At 41.8% G+C, this 17135-nt stretch overlaps 1 protein-coding gene across 1 annotated transcript; it reads right to left on the bottom strand.

Annotated features, from left to right (window-relative positions):
- Positions 1-1341: 1341 nt before the first annotated feature.
- Positions 1342-15722, bottom strand: klhl43 (kelch-like family member 43). The gene is made up of 8 exons (XM_003458549.5): positions 15523-15722; positions 7803-7934; positions 7392-7712; positions 6842-6990; positions 6069-6415; positions 5013-5312; positions 4619-4794; positions 1342-4303 (listed from the first exon to the last, which is right to left on the bottom strand). Exons 3-8 carry the CDS (start codon positions 7703-7705, stop codon positions 3508-3510), a joined length of 2082 nt encoding a protein of 693 aa, XP_003458597.1. The 5' UTR covers positions 7706-7712; positions 7803-7934; positions 15523-15722; the 3' UTR covers positions 1342-3507.
- Positions 15723-17135: the final 1413 nt, after the last annotated feature.

Genomic DNA, 17135 nt, shown 5'->3' with positions numbered 1-17135 from the left:
TTATTGTGCTCATTTTAAATGCAAACACGTTTAAAACTGGAATAAAATTCTGATAAAAGTACTAACATCCTTCAGATTATCAACATTTGTCAAGTTATTCTGATTCTGAGTTGCAGTTTCCTTATTTTGTTAATAGTTTTTATTATTTAATCTTTATTTATACAGGTAGTCCCATTGAGACTCAGTGTCTCATTTACAAGACACAAACATTAAAGTTAAACAATAAAATGAGTTCTTCAACATTCTCACAGCAGTAAACATTTACTGTAAATGGTGCAGCTCAGTTCATTCTAACTGCAACCTGGAGCATTTGCTGTTTTTGTGTAAATTTTGGGCTCTAAAATCTAAAAATTAAAATTACTCATTAGGCTCTCGGTGCGTTTTCGTTTTATTCTGTCCTACGTCTCAGGAAGAAGAACATGAAAGTGCTTAAATGCAACTTCTTTAAAATACTCGAGTACAGTTTAAATGTACTCCTGCTGTGACACCAGCAGTAATTCATATCATGCAATAGACACATTAATGAAAAATAAGAATTTTAATGTGTGTTCTGCGAAATGAGTCCTTCAGATAAATCACATGCTCAAGAAAATGATCCTCACTGTGTAACAGGAAGTCTTGAGATGGTTGAGAAGCAGAAACCATGGCAACAAAAGACAACCCATCACTTTGCAGAGCTCAGGCAGCGCTCTTCCTGTTTCTCCAAGCACAGAGGAGCAGGTACGGCTCCTGCTGCTGGATTAGTGGGTGGATCCACGAAGGTTTATACTTCATAACTGGGTCGTGATCAAAGACACTTGACTTCAGTAGGATTGTGACTTATCCTTAAGGCTTTAAATGCAGAATACTCAGTACAATTTTCAGGCTCATGCACAGTGCCATGTTGCATGTGATAAATATATCTCTATACATATATATTTATGCCCCAAACGCGGGCTTATTTGATTACATGTAAATTATTCATGTAACTCTGTTCCACAAGTGTGATGTAAAATGTAAATTAAAAAGGAATCTGGTCAAATAAAATGTAAATTTTAATGTGCTTGTTTTATACCAAGCATATACAGCTATATAAAGCAAATACATTTTTAATTTTATATTTTTCTGTTGCGTTTTACTCAAAACTATTCTTTCATCTTCACGAGGGACAAGGATAATTAATTTTTTAGGTTTTATTGAAATCGTGCACAGTCATGTTTCCTGCACTGATTTTCTGTCCTATATTCTGCAGGGGTGTTTCTGAGAGTGCACCCCTGAAAAGCAGTAAGTCGTTCATGTCTCCACTTCTAACGTGACGTCTAGAGAAGAGAGTGTCCACAATAAACAAGAGGCAGAGTCAACTTGTTTTGATCAGATTGTCTTTATTCAGTGAAACTCCACAGAAACCACCCAAACACACGTTCAGCCAATCAGATGAAGTGCAGGATGAAGAGTATTTATCTGTGAAAGTGCTCCACAGCTGCTTTAACCTGCTGGTGTCTCACTGGTTCTGCAGTTTGTCTTAGTTTCAGTTAAAACAGGTGAGCCGTGACACCACTTAATTCTTTATTTGTATAATTTTTATCCTTTTATTCAGATTTTTATGCTTTTTTTATGTTTTGGGGAAACTTAATTGTTTAGTGTTGAAACCAAGTTGCTTCACCTTTTTTTATTTATTTTTTTCCAGGCACTGCATCTGCATATTTTGTCTTTTTTGTTACGTTTAAGCTACACTACTTAAAATTAAATATTAAATAAATAAATCCTTGACTACATGATCGTTTGTTGCTGGTTTTCTTGTGTTGATCTTGAGTATTTCAAGTTTCCTGATGATAAATTGTCATATTTTTTGCAGTTTTTGTCAGTTTTTTTTTTTCTTTTTTCGCTGTAGCGGACACACACACTCCTGCCATCACACTCACACACACATTCACGCTTGTTTTGACAGCCACGCGCTGGCTTAGAAACATCTTTGTACACAACCTCCGGATTCACAGCGACGTTTGATCAAACCACCCCAGACACAGATAACCTTTTTTCCATCTATCCGTCCTTTATCATCCACCTGTCGCCTCTCTTCCTCCACCGGCTCCACCTTCCCATCCATCCGTTACCTTTTCTGTTTTCAATCCACCTTAAACCTCCTTTGGACCATGCAGTCTCCTATTTTTTTCTTTTCAAACAGCTCGGTTGCTGTGGTTGTTTGCATCATCAGTAAGGCTCAGATTCTAACTTTGAGTCATAAAAATGGAGAACACACACACGTGGACAGAAATGTGTCTTTGAAGACGTTAAATTGGACAAATACATGACTGGAACTTTGAAACTGAGTTTCAAATCAATTAATTTTAAATTTTTAAAACAATAAAATAGATTATAGCGTCTGAGTCCGTGATCTTGTGATCTTATCTTTTTTGTGTTTTGTTTTGTTTTTTCACTACTTTTTGTATAAATAAAGTATTTCAACTTCTTATTCTTACATACATGTCCTGTCACTTGTACTGGATATTGCATGTTTTCATGTTAGCTGCCTATAATTGCAAGTTTAAATGTTTTAATCTCGGGTCAGATTGTTGATTTGAACGAAGCGAAACACTCTGGAGCCCATTTATTACTGAACGTCCATCACAGGAAACGCTGAGAGGCACTTTTAGTTCACCTTAATCAGATCAGATATAAGTTAACATGCAGATGAATGGTGATGGCTCAAAGTGTGGGAGTACTAGTCTGTGAACATGGAGAAGATGTGCGACTGTCGATCAGACGTCATTATATAAAAAACAAAAAAACAAAGACGTGTATTTAACTCCTCGACTGTCTGTGGCGTCTGTCGTACCTGGAAGCAACGTCACCATGGCTGTTTTAATCATGTTTGCTGAGTATGTTCACTTCTGTTAATATGCACGATAAGTGTGACTTTGCCATGTCTACATTCACATTTGAGTGTTTGAGTAAATGTTTTCTCAGATGTTTACATTTATTTTGTCATTAATTCAGCACTTGCGGCAGTTTAAAGGTACTTTTTGTAATTACCCTTTAATTAAACCTGTCACCAGCAGGGGGCAGCACTCTACTGATGTTTGTTGAGATTTTAATTTAGATGTTTTACTTTTGATCTTTCTTTTGAAGTACCCCCATTTCCTCGACAGGCTTTGCCTTTTTCCTGACAGCCACATTAAATACATTTAAATTAATTAAATTAGTGGCTGGTTAAGTTACGCTGACTTGCTGCAGCACATCGTGTTATTACACAAAAATCTGGCCCTAGTTTGCCTCTTACACACAGAACACAGATGCTTTGGACATAAAGTCATAGCAGCTTCTCAGAACTTTAGATCGTTTTTCAAAAAGATTTGGAACTTTTTTTTAAATGTAGTAATTTACAACATGTACCTTTAAGTTTATCTGTTTTGTTCTTAAATTGTGACGTTCAGTAAACTTTTCAGAAAGACATCAGACATGATCCAGATGTTGACCTGAGGTTGACCCGCCCCTGCTCTCCCCTGGTCTCTCTCCTCCTCTGTGTTCCTATGCGGTGGTGCTCTGTGATGGAGACGTGCTGCTCTCTCTGCTTCGGTTCTTGGCGGCCTGCTGCTGGTCTTCGTGACCCGGGGTGTTGCGGTGCTGCCGGCGCGGTGTTTGGCGATGCGGGAGCGTCAGGGTGCAACAGGAGACTCCAACCGTGGGCTCGGGAAGATCCTCGGCCATAGACCAGCTGTCTGTAGCCGGGTCGTATTTCTGCACAGCCGCCTTGTAGCGTTTCTCCGCCTCATTCCAGCCGCCCAGCAGGTACAGCTTTTCTGCCAGCGAGGACAGACCTGCAGTGCTCACACCAAGAGGCAGTGGGGCAGCCCGGCTCCACGATCCGCTCTCAGGAGAGTAGACCTCCACTGACAGCACATCCACCCGCTCTCCACCGGGCCCCAGTTGGCTTCCTCCCACCACGTACACCTTCCCTCCAACGGTGGCGGAGCAGTGCCAGCCGCGGGGGGTCTCCATGGGAGGCTTCTCGGTCCAGGTGTCGGTCTCCACGTTGTAGCACGCCACAGAGCGGGAGTAGGCACAGTTGATGTAGCCACCAGTCACCAGGATGTCTCCGGAGGGCAGGGTGGCGCTGGCGTGGCAACAGCGGGGCATCTCCATGGGGGCACGCATCTGCCAGGTGTTGGAGGAGGGCAGGTAGCTCTCGCTGGTGGCCAGGAGACCCTCCACGTTGCGCCCACCGATGGCGAACAGTCGACCGCCGCTGGCAGCCAGGGAGAAGTGTGTGCGGCGCTGACGCATGCTGGCCAGGTGGAGCCAGGTGTTGAAGCGAGGGTCGTATCTGATGGAGGGAAAGGGACGAGCAGGGAGTCAGTTAAAGGCTCGTTCAGGGCAAAGTGGGGCTCTAATATATCTGATTGGGTAAAACCAAAGTAGCAGGGAAGGATTACTGATCTCAAGGCCCTGTTGATGTATTGGCTATAAATGTTTTTCCAGATGTTCTGCGATAATATTCTTTTTATTGCTTTAATATTTTCTGAGACGTGATTTTCTATCAAAGTCACCATGATATGATCAAAGAGCAGCATTATCCACCCTGTGAGCTTCACTACAGTCAGATATCTGATAGGTTCCTGCTGGTTGTTCCTGCTCCCACCTGCTGAGGGTGCTGACGGCGTGTTTCGCCTGGTTTCGGGCGTCGTTCTGGTCCTCTCCTCCCGCCACATACAGAAAACCGTCCATCACAGCCACGCACTGGTTGAAGCTCTTTGCCGGCAGCTGGGTGAGGTGACGCCAGGTGGCTCCTCCATCACGAGGGTCCCTCCAGAGCACCTAAACGCCAAGGTCAAAGGTCAGTTTGGCATTTTATTAGTTTTAACTGAATATAAAGAGTACAAAACTAGCAAACAGTGTGTTTGCTAAGAAAGAAGTCCATCCCAGCCCCAGGATCAAACTACATGTCCTGTCACTCATATTTCCCCAATGAGGGACAATAAAGGATATTTCTATTCTATTTCTATTCAGTATAGTCACACATTTTTAGCACCGACCTCCCGGCTCAGAGCTCTCTCGGTGAGAGACGGACGCCCTCCGACGATGAGCAGAGTCTGATGCCCGGCGCGGACCTGCGTGCGTCGGGACTGCAGGGTGTTTTGCTGGTAGGGCAGCAGGTGGTAGTTCATGGCGTCCACCAGCAGGCGGTGACACTGGGGGTCCTGCATCATGCGGGGCACAGGCTGGATCTGGCTCACCAGCTCGCTGGCCGGGATGGTCTCAAAGCGAACATGCGACAGAAGCTCTGCGGCGTGAACCTGACGGGAGGCGTCAAAGTCGAGCCACTTCATGGCGAGCTGGGGGAGGAGATGACATCACTGGGTATGAGAGATTTAAAGATTTTGCATCAACTCGCTCATTTTCCAGTGCTGCAGCGGCCATATTTTTTCAGGACACCCACATCTCCTGATTTCTGTTTGTCATGAAACGGTTTTCAAATGTCTTGTTTTGGCACTTATGATTTAGGTTTAATTAATATGATTTGTGATAATAACTCACCCTTTGGATTCGGTATGTGCAATTTGTTGTGCTAATAAACCAGTCTGGAGATGGTACCAGTTTAATGTATCTACTGAGATATTCACAGACTCACTTATGGTCCAGTTTATAAATAAAATCACTTCTTCTCAGCTGTTTGTCTATTTAAGTTTGTAATGCGGCTGTATATTAATAAACAGGCAAGGAGTTATACTTGGGGCCTTATGCTCACAGCCGACCTGCAGCTGACTGGTTTGGATTGATGGGTCTGTGCTGGGTTCTCAACAGCTGGTCTGGGGCCTGTTTTTAGTCCTGGATGAAAATAGAAGGAAGTCCCAGAGGGTCAGCAAGTTAACACTGCAAGTGTCAGGAGTCGCCTCCTAGAAGACCCGACACTTCTTCTCAGTGAGGACCTGAGAAGTTGATATTATGTTCCCCCAAATTCACAGTAAGAAGCATTTTAGTAGAATTTGGATTCAAATAAACTTAAGATTAAACCGCAGCTGTGATTAATTTGGCTGGAGGTGCAGGAATGATGTTTTATTAACAAATAAACACGATGTTTGACCTCTGACCTTGAAGGCGGTGACCTCTGAAGGCAGCAGCAGTGAGTCGTCCTGCAGGAAGGCCGAGATCTGCTCCAGGGTCAGCTGGTTGAAGAGCGGTGTCTCTGCAAACTGCACAAAGTTCTCCAGCACAAAGCGGCGGGCGGCATCGCACACGGGCAGGAGGCCGTAGGCGGCGGCGATGTTCCAGATGTAGACACAGGTCTGCACGTTGAGCTCGGCCAGCAGGAAGTCCACGCACATCTTGAGGAGCTGCGGGATCTGCAGGGTGGCGGCGGCGGACACGGTGCAGCTGATGGTGTACAGGGACATGTGGACACGACCCAGGTAGGCGAAGGTGATGACGTTGGCCAGACCTGCAGACGGGGAGTCACCACATAAACTGAAGAACTTAAGAAAGTTGTTTAGACAAGGAGTGTCATGCATCAGTAGGAGTAATGGATTACTGTTAACTTTTTTATTGCCATTTATACTTGAAAAACTGATTTTTTTTCTGCTTGTTAAATTCATAGGATGTAAGTAGTCTGCAGCACGAGGTGATTCAACAAAAACATATACAAGACAGAAAAGTAAACTATTAATGTGCAATGTGTAGCATCAGTATTAGAGATGCCGTGACTGACCATTGTAACAAACTTGGAGGAAGAAGCTGTACATTTGGCCTGATAACCGTCATGAGGTGCATGAAGTCTGTGGCCAGAGGAGTTTGACTTATGTCCTAAGCTTTATTTAAAGGTTACATGTAACAATCTAAGCTTTGGCTTAACACGAATTGAACCTACCAAGAGGTGAAAGGGAGGGGAGCTCGAGGCGCTTCATGCTGGGATCTTTGGCCAGAATCTCCCTGAAGTACTGACTGACTGAGGAGATCACCAGTTTGTGGACATCGAAGGCTTTTGTCTTACAAGCCAACTCCAGATCAGTCAGGAACCTGGGAGGAACAAAGAAGAAGAAAACTCTAAAGTTGTGTAGTACTCAGTGGTAATTTTTCCAGGTTGTATCGTATCATAACTGAATTACTGATGCATTTAATTGAAAGATTCATTAAATGTGTGGGTTTTGTAATGCACTGAATCATAGTTGTAGCCTAAGAAAGTTATATTGTGTCATGCTGTATTGGCACCTACTGTAAAATGCCAATAAAAGTTTTTCAATTCATTGAAATTTTATCGTCGAAATCATGCGTGAATCTTAGAGGTTACAAAAACGTGACTTGAAATGACCCTTGTGTGCCTCAGCAGCCTGTAAACTTAAATTATTGCACCAAAAAATTATTCTATCACTAGTTGAAAGTGTTTTATAGTGCGATGCAGCAGTCAGCATCAAACTAACTTCTCCTGGCGCATCTTGCTGAGCTCCTCCAGCAGGGCGTTGCCGTGCAGGGGGCGCGTGAGCTCGCTGCCCAGGCCGAGGCCTCTCTCTCCGGGCTTGATGACGGGTGGCGGCAGCGGGAGGTTGAGGCTGTTCAGCTGAGCGATGTCCAGAGCCGCCATCTGCTCAATCTTCTTCACCCCGCTCTCCATCACCACAACACCGTCGCCACGGTTCTCCACTTTCAAGGTGGCTGAAACAGCCTCCATGGCGACCTGAGAGATGGTTTCCACGGCAGCCTTCTTCGGACGGGAGGCCTTCTTCTTGGGAGGCATCGCTGGACTGTGGACAATGTTTGTTTTTTTTCCTTTGTTTTAGTCGATCTTTACTTTAATGACTGAGTTTATTAAATTCACCCACTGAGTAACTTACCTTTACAATAAAATGCACAAACGCGTTGGTTTGATCTTCTTTAGGGGAAAATCAGTGTTCAGTGGAGCAGCCTTGGATCAGTGTAGATAGCTGGGTAAGTTGGAGGTTTCACTCTAACACAGCACACAGCACCTGGAAGAAAACAGAAACAGAAATTTGGAGTTCACCATCTTGTCCAAGCACTTTGATGTTCAGCCTGGGGGAGCTGGTAACCGACCCAACAACGTCCTGTTGGTCAATGACCGGCTTTACCTCCTGGGCCACAGCTGACCACAAGTTTACAGCAGCTGCTCTTCCCAGGTGCTCTCAAATTCAAGTGCTGACCAGGCCTCACTTTGTGGAAAAATGGCCCTCAGGTCCCTCCCTCACTACCTCAGCAAACACTTTGCTGATCAGTTTTTGGATTATGGTCATTATAAGAGTCAGAACGGATGATCACCTGGGATTCACTAACAACCAATCAAATCCACCCCTCAGTCTTCACATCTAGTTTTAAAAGTCCAGGATGGTGACTCAGCCTGAAGCTTCATGATGTGATTTCCCTTATCAATCGTGGTGTTTTCATCCATCTTTTATATCGTCTGTGATGTGGATCTTAAGTTTTTCACCACAAGCAGAAAACACTCCCTCTCTGGTGTAAACAGTCCCGTTACCGCTTGTCGGTTACTAGAATGTCTTGTTATGGTCACAGTTAACCTTTTAGCCAGTTTCATGGTTGATCTTATTTTTATTTTCAGTATTTCTGCTATTGCTGTGTACATTGTTAATATACTTATATGACATGTTGGACTGGTTTGGAGGTGAGTTTGCTTTGCTGACAGGAGATTTTTGACTTTACCCTCGTCTGCTGTGTGCATCCTCTGGGCCATTTTCCTGTGAATCCCAATTTACTTTATAGTTATTGTTATCTTACTGTTATCTGGTATTTCCAGTATTTTATTCTCATACATTTTTTTCATTATTGCTGAAATTTTGTTTAACATTGCAGTTTTTATCATTTGTACATATCAACGAAGCACTTTGGATCCACTTGTTACATTTTTTGTTTACAGTATCACAAAATCCACGAGCTTTACAAAACTCTCTGACTTCAGTATCAGTATCACTCCCCGCCTACTGACAGAGGACCAGTACTCTGACACAACACAACACAACAAACACTGACTGACCATCAGAACCTTTCCAAATCCCGCAGAGGCTCACACGAGGACAAACTACACGTCTGTAGCTGTGAATGACAGCTGCATGTGTCCTGCGGCTCGGCTCAGGGTGGTGTTTGCGGTTTATAGTGGCCCACTGCTGCACATCACACGCTCCGTATTTCACCCACAAAGCAACCGGGGAATCTTAGTCATGCTCACAATGAGTCGAGCTTTACAAACTAGAGCAGTGAGGTGACCGAGAGGAGGCGATACATAGATGTTAGAGGGTGTCTGAAATAAACAAAGAGTAGAAATGTTGCATAGGGGACGTCCTGCATATGCTGAAAGCATATAGGTTCAGTTGTGCATGAAGGATGGAGGGTGTCATCTCCTCTTTTGAGTTGAAAACAATAATATCTTGTATATTATATGCATAAATGCTTTTGTGCAACTGATCTTCAATACAAATAATGTTCACTGAAAGCTTTCAGATTCTCCATGTTCTGGTTTGATTGGTTTATATCTTAAATCAGGGATGACAAACTAATTTTACATCGTGTGCCGGATCAGTGACTCGCCCCTTTCTGTCAGTGTAAAGAAGTTTGACTGCACATTTAATCTCTGAGAATAATATAAGAAGAAGAAGTGCAATATCAACAGCACATCTCAGTTTTTCTGCACGATAAAGAAAAGCTGCCGTGGTAAAACAAAAAATATCTGCACGGAGCTTTGGGCCAAAATTGTAAGAAATAAATGTGAAATGAGAACTGATTATTTCTACAGTAGATAGTAAAAAAAACAGGAACCTTTACATCATTTAATCATTTATCTATTACTTAATAACTTTGGTATGAAAATCTATTGGGAGAAAAGAGTATAAAACTTATAAAAATACAGTTAAAAGTCCAAAATAAATGCCCTCATTCCAGTGAGCCTGGATTGGAGTTTTTACCAGGCCGATTCTGGACCCCGGGCCTCGCGTTTGACACCCCTGCCTAAAATGTTTTAATGATATTAAACTATTAAACTTAATGTTTTTATTTTACTGGGAGTAAATCTTTCAGGAGGGTTTTTCTTTCTCCAGAGCTTCAGAAACAGCCGACAGCAAGGTGGTAAAATGCTGTACTTATTGGCCACATTTTCATTGTCGCCTAAATAAATAAAGTAAAATATTAACAAACTTTATTGCAAAGAATCTGTCTGTGTTTTTTCTCTTTATCTGGCACTGTTTGGTTTACACTGACAAACCCTTCCTTCTCTGACGTTGCAGGAAAAAAATCAAATTTCAAATCTTTTGATAAAACCTCCTCATCTGAAACTCGCTGTGTCTGCTTTGTGCTTTATATGCTGTGATTTTCTACGTCAGCTGCTGCACTCGTGTGTGATGCAGTGAATGAGTGAAGGTCGCACAGACCCGGTTATAAATGTTAGTGACACAAACGCGGAGGCCTCCCTGCTCTGTTTGCAGAGTTTTAAAGTGTTGTGGATATGCGGCGATAAACAGAGACGGTGATCTTTGTTCCTGGCTCACAGTTTGTTGATAATGAGCTGAGCCAGATTCAAACATGACCTGAGCCCAAACTCTGAGCTCTGCCAGTTATAAAACCACACGACCTTGGAAATATCAGCTTTGGCCTTGTTGTCATTCCAGAACATGTTCAGTAAGACCGCATTTCCTTTGTTTAGTGAAGAACTGGGCACGGCCATTAAAGCATTAAGAAGCAGAGTTTGTCATTTTTGGTGTAACTGTTGCTCTCTTAGCAAAATATTCTGCAAAATTTATGAATGTGTGCTTGCACAACTACTAGTAAGGTTTAATAAGTTAAAATATATTAGCTTATTTCTAACATGTTATTAATGTGATTTAAGTAAATTAATGATGTGGTGTCTCTCTGCCTCTGTTATGTTTCTCGTGCTTCCTTTGCTGCAACATGTGGCTGATCTAAATCTTTAACAACATCCTCTGATGCGACCACCAGTGTTACTGTATCTGTAATCTGATGCTGTCAAACCTCTCAGCTCATCAAAAAGCCGGCTCGGCTAACTTCTAGCCTCATGGAAAAAGTATTCCTACACCAACAACTCAAACATAACTGCAGTGAAACCACCGAGACCACAGACGTATACATGATTCACCGCTCTTTCCGCCCTCCTCCCTTAAATAGCACCTTTGGGCTCCACATAAGGACGGGCTGCGGGTGGGAGATGGGATAGTACAAGACGCAGCAGCAGCTGTTGTGGGTGTCATATGAAGAGGAGGAGCTCACAGTTACAAATGGTCACTTGGAGTGTTGCAATCCCTCCTGAAACAGTTGAAACAGTAGCGATTAGTCGGCTGCTAAGATGCTGTATAACCTCATACATTAGAAGAAGAAGAGTGAAATCACTCCACAGACGTTCGGATCTGTGACTCTAAACAGGGTTTCCGTGACTGTGACCTTGGCCCCTCCCCCTCAGTCTGATGGTAACAGCGACGCAGAGCCAGTAAAACATGAAGGACCAACAGAGATATGAAGACAAAACCAAACGTAAAAGTAGAAAATTGAAAATTTACAGCCTGATCTTAGAAAATATGCAAACTTTTAATTGTAGAAATTTCAAATAAAGTAAGAATTTCTTTTTCAGTCCCATAAAAATCGCATAAATATGACACAGAGGCCCCAAGGGATGCACGATGAAGTGAGATTAGTGGCTTAGCGAGCCCAGGTATTCACTAATTCTTTTATTTAAAGCATGATTTAAGTGCAATACAGATTCTTCAAGCTGGTAATCGGAACATTAATGAAGCCCAAACTGTGCGTGAGTCTCTTTCACACAGCTGGAGCTGCAGCTGCCAGAGCTCAGAACACACACCAGGAATACCTGCTTCTGTATCTGCTGACAACCTAAAGTGATTTCCACATCTCCTTATCAGAGCTCTAAGCCTCAGACACAAACAGCAGCACTGAGAGCGCACTCTGCCATAACATAAATAAACAATAAAATGTTTATTTTATTGCTCAGTGTGATAAATCACCAGATTAACCATTTTCTGTGACTTAATCTCTTTTTGCAACGATTCTCCATTTGACTGATTTTTATCACCATTTTATCTTATGATCATGTGATAATGGAAGCCTAACAGGGAGAGCTGATAAGCACTGTCATACCTGTTAACTCCAGCTGGGATTTTACGTTTTGTCAGTTAACACAAGGAAAGTCTGTCTGTGTTTATAGCATACCATAGTTCATTAATTCTAATGAGCAAATGTGAAGCCAACAATGCAACAGCTGGTTACTGTGCCCCAACAGCTGGGACGCCTGTCAGTGAAGGTGGCCACGCCCCTCAGAGAGAAACTATCCACAGAAAACTGTAAAAAACTGCTGTGAAGTTGGATGTTTTAACCTGAGAGTTTATGGGGACTCACTCAGTTTAGGAGCAAGCCTCAAGTGGCTGTAAGAGGATCTGCAGTTTTTATCACATTCAGGCTAATCAACGCCAGCATAGCTATTTAGCTAAATCTGATTAAACACCTTTTTGTTGGTTTACATAATTTCATGCTCATGGTTGAACACCTGACAGTTTTTGTTCTTCCTCATAGGACGATGCCTCAATCCTAAATCCTAAAGGGAAAAACGTCAACCGGTATTTTAACCTAATTAGCTTAGTTTAGCTTCAGTCTCTGCAGGCTTTGAATTCTTACTAAATTTCATTCCCTTTCAGAGGTTAAACACAGTGTAGTGATTTATACATCTGTCTACCATATGAAAGATCCCCACTTCAGTCCATGGAGGATACACAAATCCCATTGAGGTTGAATCAGGAAGGGAAAATCAGCCAAATCCTGTGTGGTGACTCATTTGAAAGAGGAAGCAGCTGAAAGTAGCTTAATTTAAATGTTCTAGCGTTATTCAAATGCATGTTTTTCAAGCTTAATTTACTAAATGTGGCCTGTCACAAATATTATTAAACCCACTCTCTTTTATATAAATGCATCTGGAATAAAAACAAGCCACTAGCTGACGCTGTGCTCTTGTAGATTAAAAATAAATAAATCCATCTGTCATTTACTTTAACATGTAATAGATTTAAAATCAACTTTTCAGACAAACTTGCTAACGAAGTGATTCAGGGCTGTGAAAATAATCTTTACTCTGTGTGGCTCAGCTGTCACAAATATCTGGGACCAAGGTTAGAGGTGCGAGCAGCTGCCCCGTCATCCACCGTACTGGGAACCAAACCTCCATGCCCAACTCCAACCACCACCAACAACAAATATACCTCTTTCAACAACACGACTGAGCATTAATCAGTTTGAGCAAAGTTTGAGCAAGTCAAAGAGCTCAGGTATTATCGTAAAAACTTTGAGAAGATCCTGCCTCCTGTGGTTAAATAAAAGCTCTAAGGCGGATCAGCCCATATGTGTAATAGATTACTCTGAAAGCTATTAATGTAAACGTGCAGCCGAACACAAATAGAGTTCAGCTTGAATCGCTGCCAGTGATCACATGATCCATCTGTGGGCTGATTATTTTCTTATTTACAAAAATAAACATTTTTAACATTGTTGACCGTTTTGGCTTCAGCTCTGCTTTTCTTTGAATTTGATTATTAAACTTATGGAGCTGTAATGAACCTCACAGCTTCTTCTCTGCAGTCTAATAGATGTTTGTTTGTGTCTGGTGGGAAAGAAAAAACATCTTAAATGATGTTGAAAACACTTTGTAACTGTGGATTAATTTGCTGTTGCCACTTGTGCTTTTTCACCTGGAGAAATAGAAACTGTTTTACTGTGAAATACAAGGAGGAAGCTGGTAATCTAAGCACTGGAGGTCCAGCTTCAGCTCTGAAACTTTATTTTTAAACCTCGACCTCTGTGCTCCTGTGAAGCTGCTCTGAGTGTGTCGCACTTTGCAAAGAAGCACAAATTTTGCCCAATAACTGTCAGAAAATGAGCAGCGTCTTTTCAGTTAAACGTGCAAGAGCTGCACAACACAACCACAGTCTACAGATTCTGATTCACCGAGTGTGCTTATTGTTCCTTTTTGTTGTTTTTAACCTTGATTAGAGATGTGTTTTCAATCAGCAGAGTCAGGAGTGAATAACTACTTATGAGAGGAAAAAAACACTAATGTGCCAATTTTAAAGAAAAACTATGTGTTAAGTGTGAATTTATCTGCACCTGTCGATGAGGAGCAGCAGGACTCCTCACATCCCCAGTGAAGAGTTATTCTCTCTGACATAAAGAGCAGCTTAAGTCAGCAAATCTTCGTTTATTAAAGTATAATTTTGAATTTATAACAGTGTTCTCCTCTAACTGTTGATAATAACACAAATAATTTCATAAACATATTACTTTAAAACATAAACCTGTTTATATATAATATTATTCGCTGTTTGATGCTCAGCAGGAAGTGACTGATTTTAGAGCAATTTCACTGATCAGCTGCCTGCTATAGTCTGAAACATCGGCGTTATTTACAGAGTTAAAACAGGTCGTTGATATTGTTTCCACAGACAGAAATAGAAAACCATCTGATTCATACCTGAATTGTTTGGGAACAACCGTCACACACGGTCTTCTCCATAGTGTGCGCGGAGAGGATATCCCTAATGTGTTGTTTATGTGTAATCTGGATTACACATAAACAACACCTTTATACAGACATCTACAGTGTGTCTGTGTGTAAATTCTGTCTCATTTGTTGCCGGGTAAACTTTTTTATCTGGTCTGTCACAGCCTTCAGCTCTCATGTGCGAATTATAAAGATTAATGTGAGAATTTCATAAGTTCATAATTCTTCTCACAAGCTAGAATCTTCTGTTTGTTTCACTTTGTTTGAAATCTTGATCACAAATTTGCCCGGCTGGAAAATCCAATCAAACTTTTTAAACCAAGAGTCTCTAGAACAGACTCTTGGTTTAAATGTAGAAATTGTTGCATTTATAAAGTTCGTTAAATAAAGAAATTAGTGAATAATGAAAAGATTCAAAGCTGCTGAGGCCTCACCTGAGCTACAGAGACAGGTGGGCTCATGCTGTTTTCATGCTTGGGCTCCACAACCAACTACAGGCTCACATACTGTAACAGTAATAATAACCCATAATAACTGTGTGCTATACTTTGTGCTATACTGCATTTACATCACCTGTACCTGTGCAGCATAATTCATACGACACAACAGCAGCTCCTGACTTCTATCACCTTTCACATGTGGCTGAATTCCTCTGCTTATCTCATACGGGTATTTATAGATGCTGACCAGCACTACAGGCATGTGTGTGTGTGTGTGTGTGTGTGTGTGTGTGTGTGTGTGTGTGTGTGTGTGTGTGTGTGTGTGTGTGTGTGTGTGCTCTAACACCCCCTGTGGTACAGTAATATCCCAGCAGCAACTGGCAGCTTCTTCACATTGTTTCCACTCAACAGTTAAATATAAACATCAGAATAAATTCTAGTTTTTATGATGATAGGATAATTACATATTGAGATAATTTCATATGCATTTTGTTTTTATTTCACTTTAATAAAATCTCCACTAAAAAAAAGAAGTGTTCACCCTCAACACGCTGTTATGCACTGAAATGAAATGTATTTTACCTCTTTCTCTGGCCTCGCTCCTGCTCTTCTATCCTTCCTTTTCTTCTTCTTTCACCGTCTTTCTTTGTTCTGGGTGGTTGTTCTCTCACAGGTTCCTCTTAGCTCCGTCCCTCTGTCCTCTGTCCATCTGCAGCAGTGCTGTGTGTGTGTGTATGTGACTGTTTGTATGTCAGTATCTGGGTCCCCAACAAAGCTGTAACGTATGATTCAACCCCCATCAGACCCTCCTCTTTCGTTTCCCTTCTCCAGCATCCACCTCCATTTCCAAATACAGGCACCCCCTCATCACCCCTCCCTTCCTAGAATAGAATCCATAACAGGCCTGCTCTCTTCTCGCCACCCTCCCTCCTTTAGGGCCTCAGGGTGTCAGGTGTTAGACTTGGCTTCTCTCTTGTGTGTCTGTTTTCTTTGTTAGTTTGTTGCTCACCTTTTTCACACCAGCAAACAGGGTTAGCATGGCTCAATAGTTATTTTATGATTACTGCAAACATTAAGTTGTCTAGTATTTAATAGATAGTAATAAATGTGCCTGGAATTTAAATGCAACAAAAACTGACAACTGGAGTCATGCACGGCATTGACATAATATAAAAATATCACCTGTGTTGTCTCACGTAAACATGAACTCAATAAATATCAGAAATCCAAATCCAAACAAACCAGACAGCTACAGGTTTGTGATTCCTGATGAGATGCTTGGATAATGCAGTGGTTCACATATCACATAACAAGCAAATGACTCCCAAGAAAAGACACATATCATCTTGGTGTTATGTCAGGAGGGCATCTGGTGTAAAAACTCTGCCAAATCAAACATGTGAAGCTAACTGCTGTGGTGACTCTTTGTCAATAAGGAGGTAGCTGAAAGTAGCTTTCCTTTGTATAAAAGAAAAAATTAACAGTAAGTCAACCAACACTCTAGTTTTAAGAATGAATCTTATCGCATAACTCTGAGGAAAACATCCAGCTCCAAGTTATCGCATAATCAGTGGTACCAATACATTTAACGTGAAAGACAGTTGTGACTTTTTGCACAAGCTCTTGGAGACGCTACAGTATATGCAAGTGCATTCAGAAATGTTGAAGCTGGTCCCCTGGAAACAATTGTTGATAGAGGAATTCAATGAATGGGTGTTCTTGCTTTAAAGTGACCCTTCCAGTCAGTCTGTGGTTGACAGCATCTCTGCTTTGTTTGTGCTTATGAACATTTTATTATGTTACTTTAGTGAAGCTAAATCTGTTTGGGGGTATGGTAGCCAAACTGAAGAAGATGGTGTGAGTTTACGCCGTAAGCTTAGTATTTTTTAGTAGATATGTTCAATTTTTTTGTGGAAAAAAAACTAATAATTTTATAGTTACTCTCCAAAAGTTGAATCTGTTCATCTGGACGTAGCGTTTTGTGGGAGAAACGTTTCGTCACTCATCCAAGTGACTTCTTCAGTCTCAGCTGACTGCAGGTTTCCCCAAACCTTATAAACAGTACATTTCCATAATGACTGAAACCAGCCCACTGAGGGAACAATGGGCTGTGAGGTCAGTTCCTTAATCATAATTATGCAAATTCTCATGACCATTGATCAACAACCACTGACCAAAACCCACTGATCAAAGAC

The sequence above is a fragment of the Oreochromis niloticus genome, linkage group LG22, assembly GCF_001858045.2.
Source record: "Oreochromis niloticus isolate F11D_XX linkage group LG22, O_niloticus_UMD_NMBU, whole genome shotgun sequence".
NCBI classification, from domain to species: Eukaryota; Metazoa; Chordata; class Actinopteri; order Cichliformes; family Cichlidae; genus Oreochromis; species Oreochromis niloticus.
The sequence above is the reverse complement of the archived record's forward strand: the minus strand, read 5'-3'. Positions and strand labels throughout refer to the sequence as shown.